At 36.3% G+C, this 20,129-nt stretch overlaps 1 protein-coding gene across 9 annotated transcripts in view; it reads right to left on the bottom strand.

Moving 5' to 3' along the window:
* LOC113234839 (dmX-like protein 2) overlaps window positions 1-20,129 on the bottom strand; it is a 114,429-nt gene that overhangs the window by 74,070 nt on the left and 20,230 nt on the right. For 5 of the 9 annotated variants that reach the window (XM_026470353.1, XM_026470352.1, XM_026470358.1 and 2 more), the window contains exons 3-13: window positions 19,432-19,585; window positions 18,901-18,951; window positions 16,869-16,942; window positions 8,973-9,102; window positions 7,235-7,355; window positions 6,570-6,758; window positions 6,006-6,133; window positions 4,532-4,692; window positions 2,575-2,653; window positions 1,545-1,625; window positions 880-1,066 (exon numbers count right to left, since the gene is read on the bottom strand). In XM_026470353.1, coding sequence (XP_026326138.1) covers window positions 880-1,066; window positions 1,545-1,625; window positions 2,575-2,653; window positions 4,532-4,692; window positions 6,006-6,133; window positions 6,570-6,758; window positions 7,235-7,355; window positions 8,973-9,102; window positions 16,869-16,942; window positions 18,901-18,951; window positions 19,432-19,585 — 1,355 coding nt within the window. Of the gene's footprint in view, window positions 1-879; window positions 1,067-1,544; window positions 1,626-2,574; window positions 2,654-4,531; window positions 4,693-6,005; window positions 6,134-6,569; window positions 6,759-7,234; window positions 7,356-8,972; window positions 9,103-16,868; window positions 16,943-18,900; window positions 18,952-19,431; window positions 19,586-20,129 lie in introns of those variants that run through there. The other 4 variants (XM_026470355.1, XM_026470361.1, XM_026470357.1 and 1 more) reach the window with 3 other exon arrangements.

Raw genomic sequence — 20,129 nt, 5'->3', positions numbered from 1 at the left:
ACAAAAATTCGCTTCCATTCCGTTCCGCCGCAATATAAATTGAGCCTTATTTTCAACAAATAAAATGACTTAAATCAAAAATACCCCACATTTTAACCCAAGACGGTAAAATCTTACATTAAGATTGTAATGGACTTATTAATAGCAGAAAGTTGCTTTGATATAACGGAACCAAAAGTCATAATTTAAGAAATTTGGTTTCAGAATCAAATCAAACTTCTCTTAAACATAGAAAACATAAATCTTCAGTTAAATAATTATCTCTCAATTTTCATTCTTTTTTTTTCAAGTCAAAATCAGAAATTTCTAGTAACAAATAAATATTTTCTTGAATCTAGAGTAGCTTTATGACTTAAATAAATTAATTTGCTCTTGGATTAAATATTTCTGTCTTAGAACTAAAATACACTTTTGAGACGTTTTTTTACTATTATCAAGTAATTATTCTCTAGCGTCTATAGGGAGAGGATCGTTTTCTTGGATTTAATAAAATTGTCTTCGTACAAAGAAATTTGTCTAGTTTTAAGTAATCTGTTTTTACCGTGTAGGCATTTGTTTTTCGAAATTCTAAATTTTTAAAATGAACTCTAATACGATCGTCACTAATAGGATCGCTGTCCAGCACAACTTCTACCTCTGGCAAACTCACATCAAAACTCAAAGTAGTTTCGAATTGACGATATAAGTAAACACTTTTATTTTCGTTTTATTAAAACTTTTTAATCAGCTACCTTGTAATGCAAGTTATGAATATAAAAACTTATAGACGCGACTCGCATTTTATTATATTTTTGTCGATAATGAATTGAGATTTGACCTCACTATTTTAATCTGTCCAAACGGTCATCAAAGCGTGCTGGTACTGTAGTTATAACTCACCATATAAGAAAACTTCCATCAACAGGATGTATGGAAAACAACAAATCCGGACTTTGATGCCAATCACGTAAGAGCGACTCTATCTTAGCATCGAGTGAATCTGGCAGATGGGTACAGGTGACGTCAGTCGCTATTGAGTTTATTGACGTCGTGTTCGACAGACTCGGGTGACTGTGGTTGCCATTACCTGTGGACAGCAAGCTATATCAGTTTTTTTGTAACTATGACACTCAAAGATGTTTTGCGTATGAATGTTATGTACTGTCAGGGTTTATTCGTCTAAGATTAAAGTCAATGACCGAACTTAAATCTGTAAGCGTCCATTTACTTTGAATACCAGAGTAAAGAAATTAAATCCGTAGGGACTACACAGATCACCTACACCGGGATCAATTTACAAAAATACGCTCCCTAAATTGGTTTATCTAACGGCCAGACCAATATCCGATAAGTAGCTGAATTCGTTAATTTGGTTGCAAATAGTGTCGACTATATTATATCGATAAATCGATCGACGACTAAGTTGTTTTGTTTAATAAATATATTCTGTAATTATTTAAGAATAAGGTCTAGAAGAATTGATTCAGGGAAACTACATGGTAATGAATTTAAGAGCCATGTAAGAAGACCATGAAAGTAGAGTGTATAGAGGTGTTTCATGTTACCTGGTTGTTCGTCACTGTTACTATTATCCTCAGACAGCACTTTAGTAAGGTGATGGCTCAGCCGTCTATGTCCTGAATGCTCTATTGCAGCATGAAATAGGCAAGAAGCGTTACGAAGCGTAGCCTAGGTAATTAGTTTATTAGTTAGGCTTATGCTTAACTGCTTACATTAGTTTGCTGTAGCTTTCACTTGACAAGTTAATGGAGAATATTATAGGCTGAACCTTGAAGTTGGTTACTTGACGAAATTATTATTTTCAGATAGTTCTTGAAAACGTGAAAAATATTTAACATAGTTATTGAGTAATTTACAGGTTAGTTTTCTCGACCTAATTTTGGTGGCAATTATTGTTATACAAGTATTCGGGTATAAATATATGTTATACAAGTATATTGTCGTGAAATCTTAAATAATATTTCAAATTACAACACCCAAGTATTAAAACAATTGTTATTATCATTAGGGCGGCTTCATTCGGGGCATATGCAGCCCCTCATCACTGCGACTATCAACTGATCTATTGTGATCACCACTAACTACAGTTCGGAGCCAAGGCCGACAGCATTGAAGAACTGAAGGACTTTTCTGGCTACGACAGATTTTATGTCCTCTGGTTGTGGCAAGTGTCTTCCCAGTATGGAGCTTCGTACGCCCATCAGCGGGTAACATTGGGTGAGAAAAAGAACGGGAGTTTCGTCCGCTTCATGGCACAATCTACACTCTCTCTGCACAATATTTGACAGGTGCTTGTTCAAGCCACAATACTTAATGATAATATTCTAGAATACTTAAATAATAAAAATTGCCACCGAAATTAGATAGAGAAAACTGACTGCAAATTACCCAACTAAACTGAATCCAATATATTAAAAGTTTTCGGAAACACTCACAAAATTGTCAAGCTAAACAACTTCAAGGACAACGTTAACTACGGTTATGTGTTATTCAATAACTACAAACAATACAATGTATATTTAGTTAAATATGATGATAGTTTTAAAGCATTTTTTTATTCTCATAGTTACATACTCGATTCATTCTCTCCTTCCGGATGTATCATATGGTCCGAACCGGATCCACCTTCTTCATTTTCCTCTTTGTCTAATATCTGAAATATTATTACTATTGTTACAAAGATCGAAAAATACAAAGAAAAATTTTTAAAAACCAGCAGTCACAGCGGGGCCACCGCTCTTATCAACTTTTTTTTTATATAATATCAAGTGACGGAACGAACAAGTCGTGCGCCTGATGGTAACCTACACGCCTGTCCATAACGGTTGCAATGCCACTCAGAGCCTTAAATCGCAAAGATCTGAGGGGCACTGCCACTGCGCCCATCACCCTGAGACATAAGTTGACAAGTCCCATATATGTGCCTGTAATTTCACTAGCAGCCTTACCCGTCAAAACTGGAACTTAGTAATAATGTTCACATTACTGCTTGTCGGTAGAAATAGGTAAGGTGGCAGTACTTCCCTGGACAAACTCTTTCAGAAGGATCTCTACTGCTACTAAACTAAGCTATAGACTGAGTCAGCACGAATTACGAATTTCTCTAAGTGCTTGCAGACCTTCATAGTGGGTTGTGACGTCAGCGCCACTTGTGAAAAATGTATAATGATAATTGTGTGGACGGAATTGACTAACAACTGATAAAATGAATTAATGAATGAACCTGTTGCATTGTATAAATAACAACGACCACACAGAAACGTAAGGCGGCTTTACTGCTTAGTAGCAATATCTTCTAGTCAACTTACAAATAGAAAATTATGATGTCGTTGCGTTTGCGACCCACAATTTTCTTTAAATATAATTTCTCATCATAATTTTCCGTTTTGCCAGAATTGGTTTTTCTTCAGTTTCTGCCATCGTCATATTTCTTCCCATAACAAAAGAAATAAGTAACACACATTGGCCTACTAACAAATGGACGTCGGGTTCGCGTTAAAAAGTGTTCGCACCTATAGGGCATTAAAATCGCATACAGAGCGTCAATCGCGCAACTGTCTTCGTATGTTCGACAGACAGCGCGGCTGTCAATCATGCAGTACTATATAATAATAACTTGTAAAAATTATTGCAGTAAAGTGTAAAAACAGGATTTTGTATCATATTTTCACTAAACAAATATATTGTGTTATCACAGTTATCATTTAAAAGTGATATTTTGTACAGTTGTATAGTATTTAATTTATATATAAATGAATCGTAAATATAAATTACAAAAGCAAATAAAATAACCAAATAACTAACTGTGTTTTTTCTATAGATTGCATTGCTAATTTTGACTTTGTGAAATGCATCAAAATTACTTGAAAGCGTAACGGTTTAATTATAAATCGGTTTTCGGAATAACGGATATTTGAATTTAGTTGGAATATCGGTACATTTCTTATAGTACACGCTTATTTTCACATATAATATCACATACACAGTATAAAGTAGCAATGTTTATTTAATCAATTTGTTTATTATCCAATCAATAATAAATGTTCCTCAAGGACATTGATTTTTAGAATTCTAGTCAATCGAATGACATCATTCGAACATCATTCGATTGTGCGACTTAAATTAATGTACTTAATAAAGTTGCATTCGACAAAACTACCAAATATCAATCGAAACAGCAACAAACGGTTTCGAATTGGAGTAGTTTTTCGTAAGCATAATTTTATTATAAGAACATTTAAAAAAATGTTTTTGCTTCAATGAGTAAGGACTTAATGTCATGACTTGGGCCTTTTCAAGGCGAGAGTGAATGCCTATTTATTCTACGATGAAACATGCACACCTAACTAATGCCATAACAATCTCCATCATCGACCTCATCTTCACTATTCATCAGGTTTGATGCGAGGTCAAATGCGTATTTATATTTCTTAAAAAAAACTTACTTTTGCGTAAAAAATCGAACTCAAGATTTATCTTTATATTATTATAAAACCATACTTGACAACTAGTACGAACATGCAGAGCCTACCTTCTTAGTAAGATCGTGTAATATTGCTTCGGCTTGACTGGTGAAGTGCATTTCTTTATTATGCAGCCAGTGTAAGATGAACCGCCCGCCGCCCGCCAGAGACGGCACTAAAGGGATATCTGTTTCTGCATTTATTGATGCTGCTAAATGGAAGTGTAAACCTGTGAAATGACAAACACGTATAAAGACAAGTTCTTAAGGTATAATAAAACGTATAATTTTTGAACGTCTTTTTTTCAGTCGCGATACGGAGTAAAAGTAAACTATGACTATAGGAAATGAAACTGTTTTTTCGGATTTAAATCGCGTATATTTGTTTTTTCAAACAAACCGAACTATTATTAATTAATAATAAATTGAACTTAATAAAATTCTTTCAATAAAATAATTTGTAAAACTTAATGTAGCGTAAATTATTGTATTGGAAGAAAATGTTTCCTTTGTAAAATTAATAATAAGGTATTTAATTAATAACATTGTAACTATAGTGAAAAATAGGGTGGTTTGCATTAATATTAGACATACTTGATTGAAGACTGTACCACCTCAGTCAACCGTGACCATGAGACCTGTAAAGGGCCCGAAACGTCGGTTTGTTCGAAACCCGGCGAATACAATAACTAATCTATGCTTTATACAAGTTACAGGCACATGGGACTTGTCAACTTATGTCTGAGGGTGACGGGTGCAGTGGCAGTGCCCCTCAGATCTTTGCGATTTAAAACTCTGAGTGGCACTGCAACTGTTATGGACAGGCGTGTAGTTTACAATCAGGCGCACGACTTGTTCGTCGCATCACCTGACATTATAAAAAATCTACTAAATTACATTAAAAAATTGGAACTAATCTAAAAATTTATTTAAAAAAATAATTCTTAATAGTTACAAGAGCTGCTGTTACGGATGACCAAAGTTTGAAAACGATGATGGCGTTTGTACATCACAAATCGTGCTTCGCTTCGCTTCGCTTCGCGCGCTCTGATTAACTGCGACCGCTAGGCGGTTTTCAACGGAATGTCACAGCCCATGCATTTTGATATAAATAGGTAATACCAGTGTTCGGAGTGCTCGGCAACTCATTGCAATTTGTATACCGTCAACTAGGAAAATAATCTAATATAATAAAATTACGATTAAATTAATTATATATTATTAAATTAATTATCAGCTGCATTCCGATTGAATGCTACTATACTAGCAGTCGGCAGTAGTGGTGTATTCACGACGATGTTGACGTAATGACGTGACATAATGCTATTTTGCAATTGCGATGCAACTCGTCTGACTACGTACATGACCACAAGTAGCTTAAGAATATCAATGTTATTGCATCCTTTGAAGTGAATACCGGCACGAATGGGACGAAAAATACAAAAATATCACACAGCCTTTTAGACTTGTGACACTGCTGAATCCGGTGTACATAATATTATAGAATTATGAATGACTAGAATAACTAGAAAAACCAACTAACCTCCAGTGTAGGAAGTGGCGTGGTAAGGGTTATGGAAGTCGTGAGCGCTGTATGTGGAAGGCAGAGTAGGAATGGGCGCGCCCGGCTGCTTCGACGACTGGGCGTTTCGTCGGATGTGGAAACAGGTTCTACAATTGCATTCGTTTTTAACACCCTGCTAGATTACGCGTTGTATTTATTATTTTGAGTAATAGATAACATCACAATGGTTTAATATAAATTATCCACTAAAATGACCAGACGAATTAAACAACCAATATGATTTCGTTATTTTGACACCTTTACGCTATAATATCCTATAGGTATACACATATATTTTTTGGTTGATAATGAGGCTAAGTAATGATTAAAGCCACGAATCTATGTGAACGAATGAGACAGAATCCTCGTTTGTTCCTTTTTACCTTATTCATTCAATGAGGTTTACAGAGTAAAACTAAGCTCAATATAACAAAAAAAATCTCGTGTTCCTTCTTGGTGTTCTTTGTTAACTTGTTAATAAGGGAACGTACAACTGTACTAAATTTATAAAAAAAATCAGCGAATAATTTCTTAGAAACTCACTTCATGTGTTTCAGACGCTGCATAAACCTATGTTTATGTCGGTGAGTGGCTCTCTGTCGGCGAGGAGGAGAACGCGAGTGTGACGTCACAACGCCTCCTCCCCACTCGTCCTCCGGTAGGAGAGTTTCCGCCCATACGCGACAGATGTTGTCTACGCATGACGTCACTAGTACGTTGCCTACGCTGCCCCTGTAAGAATTTATTTAACGAATTCCGTTACAACGCGGCTTATTACAAAGTACATTCTTTCTACTTTCTGTACATAATTTCACCTACAGAATAGAAATGCAATAAATTTCGCAATCTACTGCAAGTTTGATGTCCGTAGGGTTATTGATTTACTTCAACGATTTCACACATTTTAGACGTTTCGGACGCATTGCAACGTCTCGAAGGTCAGTCAGGTAAGTCCCTTCGAGACCATGGACGTTGCAATACGTCTGATAAAATATGTTTTTATAGACTATTAAGTATCAAATTTAAAATCAATTAATCTGTAAAGTCAATTTAAAAAACATGATTTTCAAAATGACTCTAGCTTTAAAGTGCGCTTCTCCGGAGGTTGTAATTCTGGTACAGGTGATGCGCCAGTTTTAAGTCAGGCAATATAATATGCAATTGACTAGCACGTTATTATTATAAATATATTTTTCGCGAGTACTTACTTTGGCATATACTTGCTGGTCTTGCGCCATGAGAGATGAGTAACAGCTCGGGGGTGTGCAACGTAGATGAACGTATAGTTCAGCTCGGGTGACGAGTGCTCCCCGTGCGTTTGGACCAGCACTGGAACATGTTATTTTTATTTATAACAACAATAAGAAAAATATGGACGCCTCACCGTATATGGTAACAGCGACTAATGCATTTTGCTACAAGTTACGGCGAGCTCTTTAGTTTTACTTTTAGAGCCTTGAACACCGCCGTAAAGCTTATCGGTATTTTACAGATATATCACGGAGAGTGTGCGATGGAGTTACACGATTTAATTCCGCCTTCCCCTTTCCATCACGGGGGACTAGGCGTAGGCTTGGGTTCCAACCCTATGTTGTGGATATTCCAAAGATTTACACGAAGCGTTACGCTTCCATATTTACAACTCGGGCCTTTTCAAGGCGGGAGTGAATAGGCCTCATCGTCACTTCCCATCAGGTGAGATGGAGGTGAAAAATGATGAGAGGAAAAGTGATTCAAAGTAATAAACTTTTCAATTTCGATTCGAATATAGTCAAACTGCGCCCAGGGAACCCGTTGCGTAGTAATCATAGCGAGTATTCGTAATAATTGCAGATGCAAGTGAGGGAGACTAGCGTGCGCATATGAGGGTGTGTTCGTTGACAATGCTGCCCAAGGAGGGCGTCATAATCATGGACCAATAACACAAGAGGACTGCTAATCGCACATACACAATATATAGATATAAGACAACGTAGTCGGGTGTTTAGTACCCATTAATACACCAGATGTCGCGACGAGTATTAAATAGCTATTTTTGTAACTAATTTGTTTTATATTGACAAGATGCAATTTATCAAAACTGCTCTAATTACCAGTGATAACATACAAATCAACTAGATGGCACTTATTGCACAGATTTTTATAGATACAATAGCTATTGATAATTAAATACCAAAAATATGTTTAGGTAACCAAGTAACTTTCCTCAAATATTTTATGTCTATAAATAAAATTATACGCAACTATTAATTAGCAATCATATCACAACATATCGAGCCATTACCGCCAACTTAGTGTAAGCGCCAAAAAAATATACAATACAAAGTTTTTAAAATATTTCTACATACAAGTGTGATACTAAATTAAACTTTAATGTACTTAAAAATTAATTTCGTAACGTCGTTGGTGCTTTGATTATTTTTGCCATCTCTATCTAAAGATTTTTGAGCAACGATGCAACACGTTTTTACCACTTTGTTTATAGTATATTATGTAATCTGTGTTTATAGTAAACGACGAATAGTGATGTGTTATGTCGGTTGCGACATCAAGTGGGGTCGTTTACGTTATGATTTTTTAATAATGATTCTGTCGTTTACACTAAAATATAAAAAACAGTTGAGCTGACGATAAACTTAGCTTTTGCTATAATTTCCATTTGATGTAATTTTGGTGGCAAATGTCGACACGTCCTTGTCCGTTATAATTTAAAATATAATTTGCAATAAAAAATGCTGTTTAGGTAAAAATGTCGCTTATGTTATCATAACTTAACATAACACTTAACATAACTGACTTATGTCAGTGGTCATGCCTCGATATTTTTTTTACAAACATATATACCGCAAATGTAAAGGTATGTTTTTAAATACATCATTAAAATATTAACTATTAGTATTTTTAAACGAATGTGTCATTGAGTTATGTAAACAGTATTAGTCTTACCTTTATTTTGGTACCAGATCTTGACGAGGCGGTCGTTAATGCCGGACGTAGCGAACAGCACCCCGTCTGGCGAGAATGCAACGTGGTGCGCCGGTGTCGCTGTTTGACATTGCCATACGCATAGCCAGCCCTGGAAATAAATGAATCGAATAGATAAATGTGCTACACGATCACATAAAGTAGTAGTGGATAAGACTATGTTACCACGACTCTCTCAGCGACTACCCTAAGGAATTCTCCAACTTATCAGTAGATATTAAGTGGAAAATGCCCTTTGCATAGCAGCATTTGCTGCGTACCTTCTACAGGCTTGCATTTTTCAGTTTCGCACCGTTTCTGCTACTCTACTCTAATATGTGGTAACTAGGTATATTCGAAGCAAAACTATTAAAAAGCCTAATTCTATATACGTATATGGCTACTATAATCTCTGAACGTTAAACTACTTCTGTGGCCGAACGGTTACCATGCTTCCACGCAGAGGTCCCAGGGTTAGATTCCCGGGCCAGCAAAGATATTTGTATGGCCTAAATTTATTTTTGTCACGAGTTTCGGTGTAATTTGTGGTTGTTTATGTGTGTGTCCATAGCACGCGCTGTTTGGGTTTCGCTATATGGGTTGGGGTGCGTTATTTATTATTTATAATCTTTTAAAGTAAATAAATGATTTTGACATAGATATATTTAATTGCCGCGTGCATGCAGTGAAGCGTAAACTGATAGATGTTTTAGTTATTTGACATGCCAGGAGGGTTAACTTTTAGTGATTATTTAGCTTGTTTATGATATATGTTTTTTTTTTTTAAATATTTCTTTATGATATTGTTAATTTGCATTAATTATTTAGTTTGCTAAGTTTCTTTTATTGTGTATTTGTTCTACTTAAATTAGCGCTGGTACCTTTAATATATTTACTATACTCTGTTACTATAGGCGAAAACCTGTAATTGGCTATAGTGCGCGCGGAACTAGCTGGCCGCGCCTTAGGTAGGGACAGGGGTGAGGGGGCGGGTTGCTTGCTGCTCGCAACGCACATGAGATTAGACAGTGACGACCAATCTCGAGATATCGTGAACAATAATTGTTCAGTTATTGAAAAGAAAAAATTAAAGCCAATTGAACTTTTACAAGTTTATATTATACCTATCTAATTAATTGCAATGTACAGTCGGCAGCACATCAGGCCGCCACAAACTGTCAGATTTCCTCAATTGATTTTCAACTTAATAGAGTATAAAATTGATTGGATAAATTTGACATTTATGTATTGATGGACTTGCTGTTGTCCGTACATTGCAATTAAAAGTAAAATAAACCAAAAACAAATTAAATGAAATTCTTCCGACATATTTGAATCATTTATGAAATTATTATTAATTAATTAGTGTAACTAACACGACTTTGTATTTATAGATATGAAATTACTCTGACATATTATCCTCTGAATCACTTGATTCTGAATTGTCTGAACTTGAGTCAGAATCATCTTGTAAGTTTATAATGAATTCGTCCATCACAGTATCATATCTCATATCATGATTCCAGTATTCTTGTTCGTTTTTTTGTACGTGGTCGTCGCATTTTTGCCATTGTTCGGCAGAAAATTCAGAAAATAGTCTTGTTAGTATTGTAATTTTCTCGTCCAATGTAGCATTAATGTGATCTCTGGCCAGGCAATTTTTTATATTTGCCCACACAAGCTCGATTGGGTTGAGATCTGGATGATATGGAGGTAGTCTTAGAACAGTATGACCTGCACCTTTCAGAAGTTCATCAATCGTGTATATTTTTTCTGATTGGGTCGTATTAATCAAGCCCAAGAGTTCAGCTTTGACCATCGTGGGAGAAAAGGGCACGTTATGATTTTGCAACCAATTCTGCATATTAATTTTCATACAGGACATAGTCGGTTTCTTCTCAACTTGCACACAGTGGTAAGCTGCATTGTCCATAACTATGACTGAGTTAGGTGGAAGTTTAGGTATTAACTTTCGATCAACCCAGTTGTAAAAATTTGTAGAGTTCATGTCTCCATGATAGTCTCCTGTTTTTGAATCTGATTTAAAAATTAGCAGAGCATCGTCAACTAACCCGTTCCGACTACCAGCGTGAACTATTATTAAACGCCTTCCTTTGCCTATATCTGCATAAACACCAGGCTCCGACGAAGATTGCCAACATTTTTGGACATTATGACTTTGGTTAACGTAAGTTTCGTCCAAAAAGAATATATTTCGTTTGTCTTCTCTGAATTTTCTTATGGCCCTCAAATATTTCACTCGCCATTCAACAATGTTTGGTCTCTCTAATAAAAGGAATCTCTTCGATTTACATTTTTTAAATGAATATCCCAGTTTGTGCAAAAGTTCTCTTAAATAAGTTAATCCGCAATCTAAAATATTATCCTCTTTTAACACAGCATTTAGTTTTCGTAGACTTGGATTTGTTTTCTGTACCGTATAAAACTGATTTATTTTTCTTCTTATCACTCCTAAATCAAAATCATCAACTTGTATTTTCTTTTTTATCTCTTTTGGCCTTCGTGGAGAACAAAATTTTGCTTCCCCTGTATTTTGCAAGGATGTTTTACTTTGAGCAATCACTCTCCTTACACTTCGTTCTGATATCCCGGTTGCTTCTGCCACTAATTTATGAATATTCGCATCAGTTTTATATTCTAAACTATTGACATCGGCTTTCCGTTTTTTAAAAAACGTATGCACTTTAAATATTATTTCCTTAGATTGTCTTTTTATCGGCGGACTCATCTTGACATTGCAATCTCTTGTGCGTTTTGTCTAAACTAGCCAGAACTGTCAACGTGTGTTGCCGCCGCGAAGTCCGGCGCCGAACTGAGTATTCTGAGTAATGACATCAAGTGCCCCCGCCTCCCCGTCCCACCGCTCACATACCTAAGGCGCGGCCAGCTAGTTCCGCGCGCACTATAGTTTGTAGTTTTTGTTGTTTTTTAATATATGTATCATAGCTGTTGGTTTTCCATGAATAAATAAATAAATAAATAAATAAATAAATAAATAAATAAAAGACACTAATCATTATCATCACCGTCAAGTCAATATAAATCCCACTGCTCGGTACGGGTCTCCTCTAAGGAGAGGGTATTTAGTAACAGTAGAATTACTTGTGAAATAGTTCGTCTAGGGAAGTATTACCACTTTACTTGTTTCTGCTGCCAAGCAGTAATGTGAGCGTTACTGCGTTCCGGTTTTGAAAGGTTAATGTGCTGGTGAAATTACAGGAACATGGGTCTTGTCAACTTATGTCTCAGAGTGACAGACGCAGTGGCACTCTGATATTTACGATTTAAAGCTCTTAGTGTCACTGCAACTGCTATAGATAGGCGTGTCGCTTAACACCAGACGCAAGACTTGATCGTCCCGTCAACAGGTATCATAAAAAAAGGTTTAACCCATAGTTCGCCACGTTAGTCGAATGGTTGGGGACTTCACACGCTCTCCAAGGGTTTCCAACCCTCTTCGACATGCATGTTTTATCACCACATTATACTTCTCTTTTTCATAAATAATAATAATAATGAAAACTAGGGAACTCCTTAAGTACCAAAGCAAGCCACACTGGGATCAATCTAGAAAAGGTATTTTGTCAATCTGGGGACCTGTCCTCGTTCTACGTCCGACATTCGTCCGAAACGATTACTGTCAAGTGAGTAATACTCGACCAAATTAAAACGCAATGCCAAGTATGAAGCTTAACATAAATAACATAAATTTTCTTCCGTGGTTATGCCACTAGCCGCCAAGGTAGTCGTCAAAATATCACCTTGCTTAGGAAGCGTGGCATTGACGTTATAGGTATAGCTACTCAATCTTCCACTTATACAAAAGCCATATGTATTGTCTTAACGCTGAAGTCACACATGTTTTCTACATAAATGAGTGGCAGACAAAAGGAAACAACGCCATTTTAACAACTTGAGCCATTGACATTGAATAACATCTAATCGACCTTGAATTTGTTTTAATTAAGACCAACTGAACGCAATGCGAGCTATCTAAATACCTTTAATATGTGAGCAAACAATGATTCATATAGCCAAAATAATAGTGAAGAGGGTTTGTTTTAAATTGGTTTGCGTGTGACTGCTCTCGCCTAATGCATTATACATACTCGTAAGTAACGATGAGCTCACGCGAGTACGTAGAAAATCCGTCTTTAGTCTGCATATACATTGAATTCATAATCGAAAGAATTTATTTGTAGCACAAAATAGTTTATTAGTTTTGGCCACAAAATTGTTTATTATCGAAGTTTTTATATTGTTTTTCTATTTATATTATTAGTATTATCGAGTGTTACGTTTACCTAAGAGGGAGGTGTAAAATTTGTGCTGTCCCTTTCACACTAAGGGAATATGAATGCATTGATATGACAAATATTGACTTTCAAGTGCTTTATTAATAATAGGTTCAACGTGCGAGAGATATGTGTAATCCCGAAGATATATATGCAAAATGGATTTGACTGCGATTTATCCACATTTGTGGATCATGAGTTTGTAACGTATCACTTGGAAATCAATATCGAAAGAAAGATAGAGAAAAACAACGTGGCTGCTTATCTCAATGTCTCAAACAAGGGAACTCCCTGTACTATGGCCCCATAGTATTGAACATAACTCCGCGCCACTAACACAGACCAGAATTAATTTAGAAAATTTCAACTTGCAAATTGGTCTTACCGGGAATCGAACCAGTTACCTCCTTACTCATAGTATTAACCACCGAGCCATCAATATCGTCCGAGATACTTTCCATAAGTTGGGCCGTATTACGGTTACGGTCGTGAAACATAGTAAAAGCGTGTAAAAACGCAAATAAACAAATTCAGAGTTTTGGTTCACTGCAAATAAATATTTTACACAGTTATAGAATGGAAACGGCGATATGAGGCACATTGTTGTGAGCACATTGTCGTTATCTTATCGTGCGCAATCTCGCTATAGCATACTTTGATAGCTACAGAATAAAGATGCGTTGTTTATTACGAAAATATATTTAATATTCAGCTGATATGTACGTGATTACTTATTTTTTTTATTAGAGATAACGTCACATTGGTTCACAATGATACTTAACGATCAACAAATTTGTGCCTTTCTTCACTTAGCCTCGATTTCCATTGCCGCGGAACTTAGTGAAGAACAAATTTTTGTAACAAAATTGTACATAATGTCCATTTTGTAACGTACAAATAGCTGCGAGATCTCCAGATCTGCGCGAGAATTCTCCGGAAGGCAAGATACTTTGTACCTTACACATAAAGTGCTGTGCTATGGTTCCAAAAATTGGTTTTCATTCCGTTCCATAATTAGTATTCATCTAATATTACATAGGTACTAGAAGTCCGAAGAAGTTCGACACGCCTGTCACTAAGAAATTTAACTCGCAAAGATCTGCGGGGTACGTTCACAGTGCCCGTCAACCTGAGACATAAGTTGACAAGTCCCATGTGCCTGCAATTTCACCAGCATCCTTACCCTTTAAAACCGGAACGCAATCAATATAATTAACACATTACTGCTTGGCGTCAGCAATAGGTAGCCGAGACCTCGACTACATGAAGTTGATATCTACTTCACCAGACTTTCCGCATTAACTGCATGAAGTTGATAACGACTTCACCAGGCTTTACGCATTAACTGCATGAAATTGATAACGAATTCACCAGACTTTATGCATTAACTGCATGAAGTTGATAACGACTTCACCAGACTGAGACTTCAACTTCAAACATCGTGTCGATGTGAACGATAGTCCGAGAAGCAAACGTAGTAATTGATATTCTTGCGAGGATAAATAATTTTTTTGCTTTTAATATATTGTTTTATTTATCAAAAGTGACAATTTTTTTTATTTGATTCACAAAACTGGATACAATTTTAAAATAAGGTGAAAGCGTTTGATACACATTATGATATGTAAAGAATGTACCGTACTTGATGTGAACACAACAATCAAATTTCGTTAACAAAAAGTGCATAAATGACACTAATAAGAAATTTCCATATTACTGTAGAGAAGCAAAACCTATCGCAAAGTCAAGGTAATCGACATTCTAAAGTACTTATAAAATTTGTTTTCATCTTGTCTTAATTTCGGGTACTATACATAATATACACTGCACACAATCTCGACTGCATGCAGTCGTCTGCATGGAGGTGTATTATATGGACTTCGCGCATGCAGTTCGTTTAGTAGCAGCCTTACGTCGATTGGCAAATCCTTTTACACGATACAGTAAGAACAAGTTACGGTAATCAAGACGGGCGACTTATCCATAGTGTCCCGTAAACGTATACGGCTTTCCGTATTCAGTACGTTCCCCAAGGAGAGATGAGTAAGGTACGCTTTTCTAAGCACCTGAAACTCAAATATAGCAAACAGTACGTCTCCTCGAAGCTCGAAGAAGAATTAGATACGCCTTTCCAACTACCGTACAAGTTTATTCCATTAAAAATCGTATTGAGTACACTAGGGAATGAATTAGTACGCTTTTTGGAAGAAACGCTGATAAGAAAGCGTATTTGATTCGTCTAGAGTTTTCATTCAAGGGTTTTCATTAAAACAAAAAAAAATTGCTTTTGTGCTCTAAATTGGTTTTTCGCCATTTTCAAATATGGCTTTTTTAATAATATGAATTATATTATAATTACCAGCCCGTTGCGCCAAGTACCAAGTATATTATAATTAATATTATTTTTTAAAGTTTTTATATCTTTTTGGCGGCAGATGGAAATTTGCTCTAATTCAGTTGCAAATCGGCATGGGGGGATCTCTATGGGTACTTAATTAATAATTTGCAGTCCTAATTTACTTTTTGCCATTTATCAATATGGCCAGTCTTAAAGAGCTATGGTAATTTTTTTAAAGTCATAAGTGCCGAGGCCGTAGGCCGAGGTGTAGCGGAGGGCGAAGCCCGTAGCGTCCGCACGCCACCTCACGTAGGTAGTATACGGAGACTCTATTACGGTACAAGATTTCACAATTGTTCAAAATGTAAGGCGTACTTCCCGATGTAGTGGAAATAAGATACTTATAGCGTTGTTGTATCTCGACCGTCTCTCCGTTAGATTCTTTTTTCTTGGAAACTATGCTAAAAATAAAAGTAGGGAAAAAATGCCAGACAATCACTACAAATTTCTGGTTTCAAACTAAGGAATTTCCTGTACTATAAGTACCAGAGTAACGATAATTCTGACGGCAATACCCAGAATATCCTTTTTTTTTTTTTTTTTTTTTTTTTTTTTTATCTATAATATCCTGACCAGAACCAATTTAAAAATGTTTTTTGGCTCAAATCAGGGATCGAATCTAGAATCTCCTCATCAAGCGCCCATAGTACTAATCACTGTGCCACCGAAGTACGTTAGCACACCCCGTAATCTGAAACCGACCACGCGCCGCAGGCCGAGCCTGACCCAACTGTAGGTGGGGTATAGGGCTCGTACTATGTATACTACACTATAATAAAGTATTCGTAAGCAAAAAAAGAGAACAAAAAACAACTAATGAGCCGTGGTAATTACAATTCTACTTCTGCAGCATTTCTACAACTACCTCTGTGGCCGAACGGTTACCGTCCCGGTAACCGGTCGGGAGAGGTATGTGTATGGTCTACATTTATTTCTCTCATGAGTTTGGGTGTAATTTGTGGTTGTCTATGTATGTGTCCATAGTATCCGTGGCACTGGGTTTCCCTAGTGCGGGGCTATGATGTGCTGCATTATTTATTTATTTTATTTAAATTGTTTAAAAGTGAGTTTTAAGATTCTATTTCACATTAATTGTCGTAATACTTTTTTTTCCATTCAGAGAGTAGTGTAACTAATAAAATACATAATGTACATTGTACTCACCGGTTCGTCCTCTTCGGGTTGTTTAGGTTTTTCATCTTTGTCGCCCCCTATTTGGAATGTCACGCCGGAACTAGCTGTAGAAATAATAAAAAAATGTACAGAGTGTTTTAGGTTTCACTAGTCACTTATTGTTACAAAATTTTACTACTTCTGAAATTAAACATTTGATTCAAGTTTTTATAAGAAGTTAAAAAAAATTATAATTCCTCAAACTGTGTAGTTCATGGACTCCTACCTAACGTATTATTTCACCCTGCAAAGGCAACACTACAATCTATCTGTGTGTCACTGCGATTTATTATAATGAATATTACTAGGCTATACAAGTACGACGAAAGATGGCATGTTTCCAAGTCAGCACCGTAATTTAAACCACCGCTGTTTGTATCGTCTGTATAATTGTCCAGTGTTGCCGTTCAAACTCAAAAATGTCAAAATTTATCACCCACCCGAAAATATCGAATATCAAATCTACGCGCTTTCTTTTGCCTTACGCCTAGTAAGGCAAAAGAAAGCACGTAGATTTGATATTCGATTTGATTTGATACTATTTACTGCCAATAAAGAGATCTTAAAATTGACGCTCTTGAAGACTAAACAGTATCTTGATCGAATTTTATTATCTATGGAAGCCACCTCTCTAATGTATTAGATGCGATACTAGGAGAGACGCCCCTAAAAATTAATTAAGAAAATAGAAGATTTTTTATTTCTTACTAATAAGTAAGAATTCATATTGTTTTATTTCTTACTGGACACTTGAGATTAAATTGCAAAGATCTGAGAGGCAATGCCTTTGCGCCCGTCATCCTCTAAACTGCCTCGGTGGCTGAATGACGGCCGCGCAGAGGTCCCAGGTTCGATTCCCAGGCCGGCAGAAATATTTGTATGGCCTACATTTATCTCTACTGAGTTGTGTGTAATTTGTGGTTTTCTAAGTGTGTCCTTGGTACCCGCGACACGGTACTTGCAATTTGACCAGCACCCTTGCCCTTCATGATCTCAGTACAGAGTACTAACAAAACCGACCTCAAAAGGACGTGGAATTACGTCTATTTGCTAAGTTTTATTGATATATCCCCTAGTTCGCCTCTATACAGGACTTGACACTGGAGATAATAAAAATCGGTTCTCACTACTCAAAGTATATTGGGAGAAAAACGCCTTGAATTGGAGAAATAGCAAAATCAACCATTAAAATAATTGCTCCTTGAGTAAAATTTAGGCGCTATTTATAAAAATGAATCTTCATGCGTGAACAGCCACCCTTAGAGGTGGATGATTTTTTTCAAAACGAAATGGGACCACTATGAAAAGTACCCCCTTTCCAACAAAAAAAGAATATGAAAATCGGTTCACAAATACCGGAGTTATCGCGTAACATACATACAAAAAAAAAACATACAGTCGACTTGAGAACCTCCTCCTTTTTTGAAGTCGGTTAAAAACCGGAATGCAGTAATAGTAAATAGGTAAGGAGACAGTACTTCTCTAGACGAACTCGTTTACATGGAACTCCACTAAATTTCTTTCATAAACAGTGTATATTTCGACGCTTTTCATAATGCGTGTCACGTAAAAGCGTGGTAATGCTAGTGTCTAAAATATATTTAAAAAAATACAATAATTCCATATTACAATCGAAATACACTTAATAGGGTAATATGATTGCCACAACTTACTAGACATTACCGTATGTAGTTCTAAGCACCTACGTCTTAATACTTTATTTAAGACAACATTGTTTCCAATAATAAGTGTTACGTGCGCAGGACGCAGTCACAGAATAATGTAAAATCTCATACAACATCCACGTATGAGTTATGCACGATTTCACGAGAAAACTGCTTCCCGGATGAAAGTGATTATTTAACAATTTATCAGAGAATCTGATAATTCAGTGATTAGATAAGGTGAGTAGAGTATTTTCAAATCGTAAATATTCAATCCAATACTTATTTGAACTATATAAAAAAAAAAACAAACGAACAATGCTTTTACGTTGCATGATTAATTTTAACAATATATTTACCATCGGGTTGTCCTTCTATATTTTGTTGTCCTTCTATATTTTGTTGTCCTTCTATACGGCAGCATAAACATGACAGAAATATTAAAGGTCGTAATAAATGAGTTCAAAATTTTAAATATAAGTGGCCAGGAAAAGAGGACGATAAAAGGGTGGGGTGACGATGAAGGAAGTATCATCGTCATAAGCTGACCACTTAAGTTGACTGTCATCCTGATAAGAACAAACACAAGAATAGTGAAGAAAAAGGGAAATTGCGAACAAATTAAAAATTTTAAAAATAAGTGGCTGGGAACCAGAAAAGAGGATGATAAAAAGGTGGGATGACGATGAAGAAGGTCAGCATCGTCACAAGTTTACCACTTACGTTGACTGTCATCCTGGTAAGTACAAACACAAAAATAGTGAAGAAAAAGAGAAATCGCGAACTAATTAAAAGTTTTAAAAATAAGTGGCTAGGAGCTAGAAAAGAGGATGATAAAAAGGTGGGATGACGATGAAGAAGGTCAGCATCGTCACAAGTTTACTACTTACGTTGACTGTCATCCTGGTACAGAGATGCTTGGTGCCAGAGCTGTAGGATCTTGCCGCCGGTGAGAAGTCGAGTGCCTTCAAGATTCCAGGAGAGTGCTGTGATTGGCCCATCCGCGACCAGCTTGCCAGTTTGTACCCATCGATATTCCAAACCCTGGAAAAATCATTCAATTGAAGTTTTGTTCATAAATTAACTTGTACATTACATCTTAATTAAGCAATATCATTGCTGTATTGTTTTCTTTGATAAAATGTCTTTTAAATAACAGTTCAATGACAAGTGATAAATATTCTCTAAAGCGTCGTCCTATTGCCATCGCTCGCGCGATGATGCGGTGCAATGAAACCGGTCGCGCGATAAGAAATCGTGTGCCCTATTTTGAAGCGATGCGATCACACTCGGATTGGCTCTTAACAGAGATGCACAGTTTTTGCTATCAGGCAATATTTCTTTAATCGTAAATAGCATTAAAAAAGAAAATGTGGACCACATAATATACACTATAAAAACTGAAAAAAGCGCGGAGAATTTGGCAATCAGTATTTCGACGTACGAAAAAAAGAAGATTTTTTCTAGTATTAGCGAGCGCCAGTACTGATCAGTATGTTTGATCGGCGATCGTCCGATCAATACGATGTCGATGGTCGTACGACGAAAACTAGACAATTTGATCGCATCGCGTGATCGCACGACGTTC

Source organism: Hyposmocoma kahamanoa, unplaced genomic scaffold (assembly GCF_003589595.1).
Source record: "Hyposmocoma kahamanoa isolate Upper Pololo Valley unplaced genomic scaffold, ASM358959v1 86, whole genome shotgun sequence".
Taxonomy (NCBI): domain Eukaryota; kingdom Metazoa; phylum Arthropoda; class Insecta; order Lepidoptera; family Cosmopterigidae; genus Hyposmocoma; species Hyposmocoma kahamanoa.
This window is presented reverse-complemented; position numbering and strand designations above follow the sequence as displayed.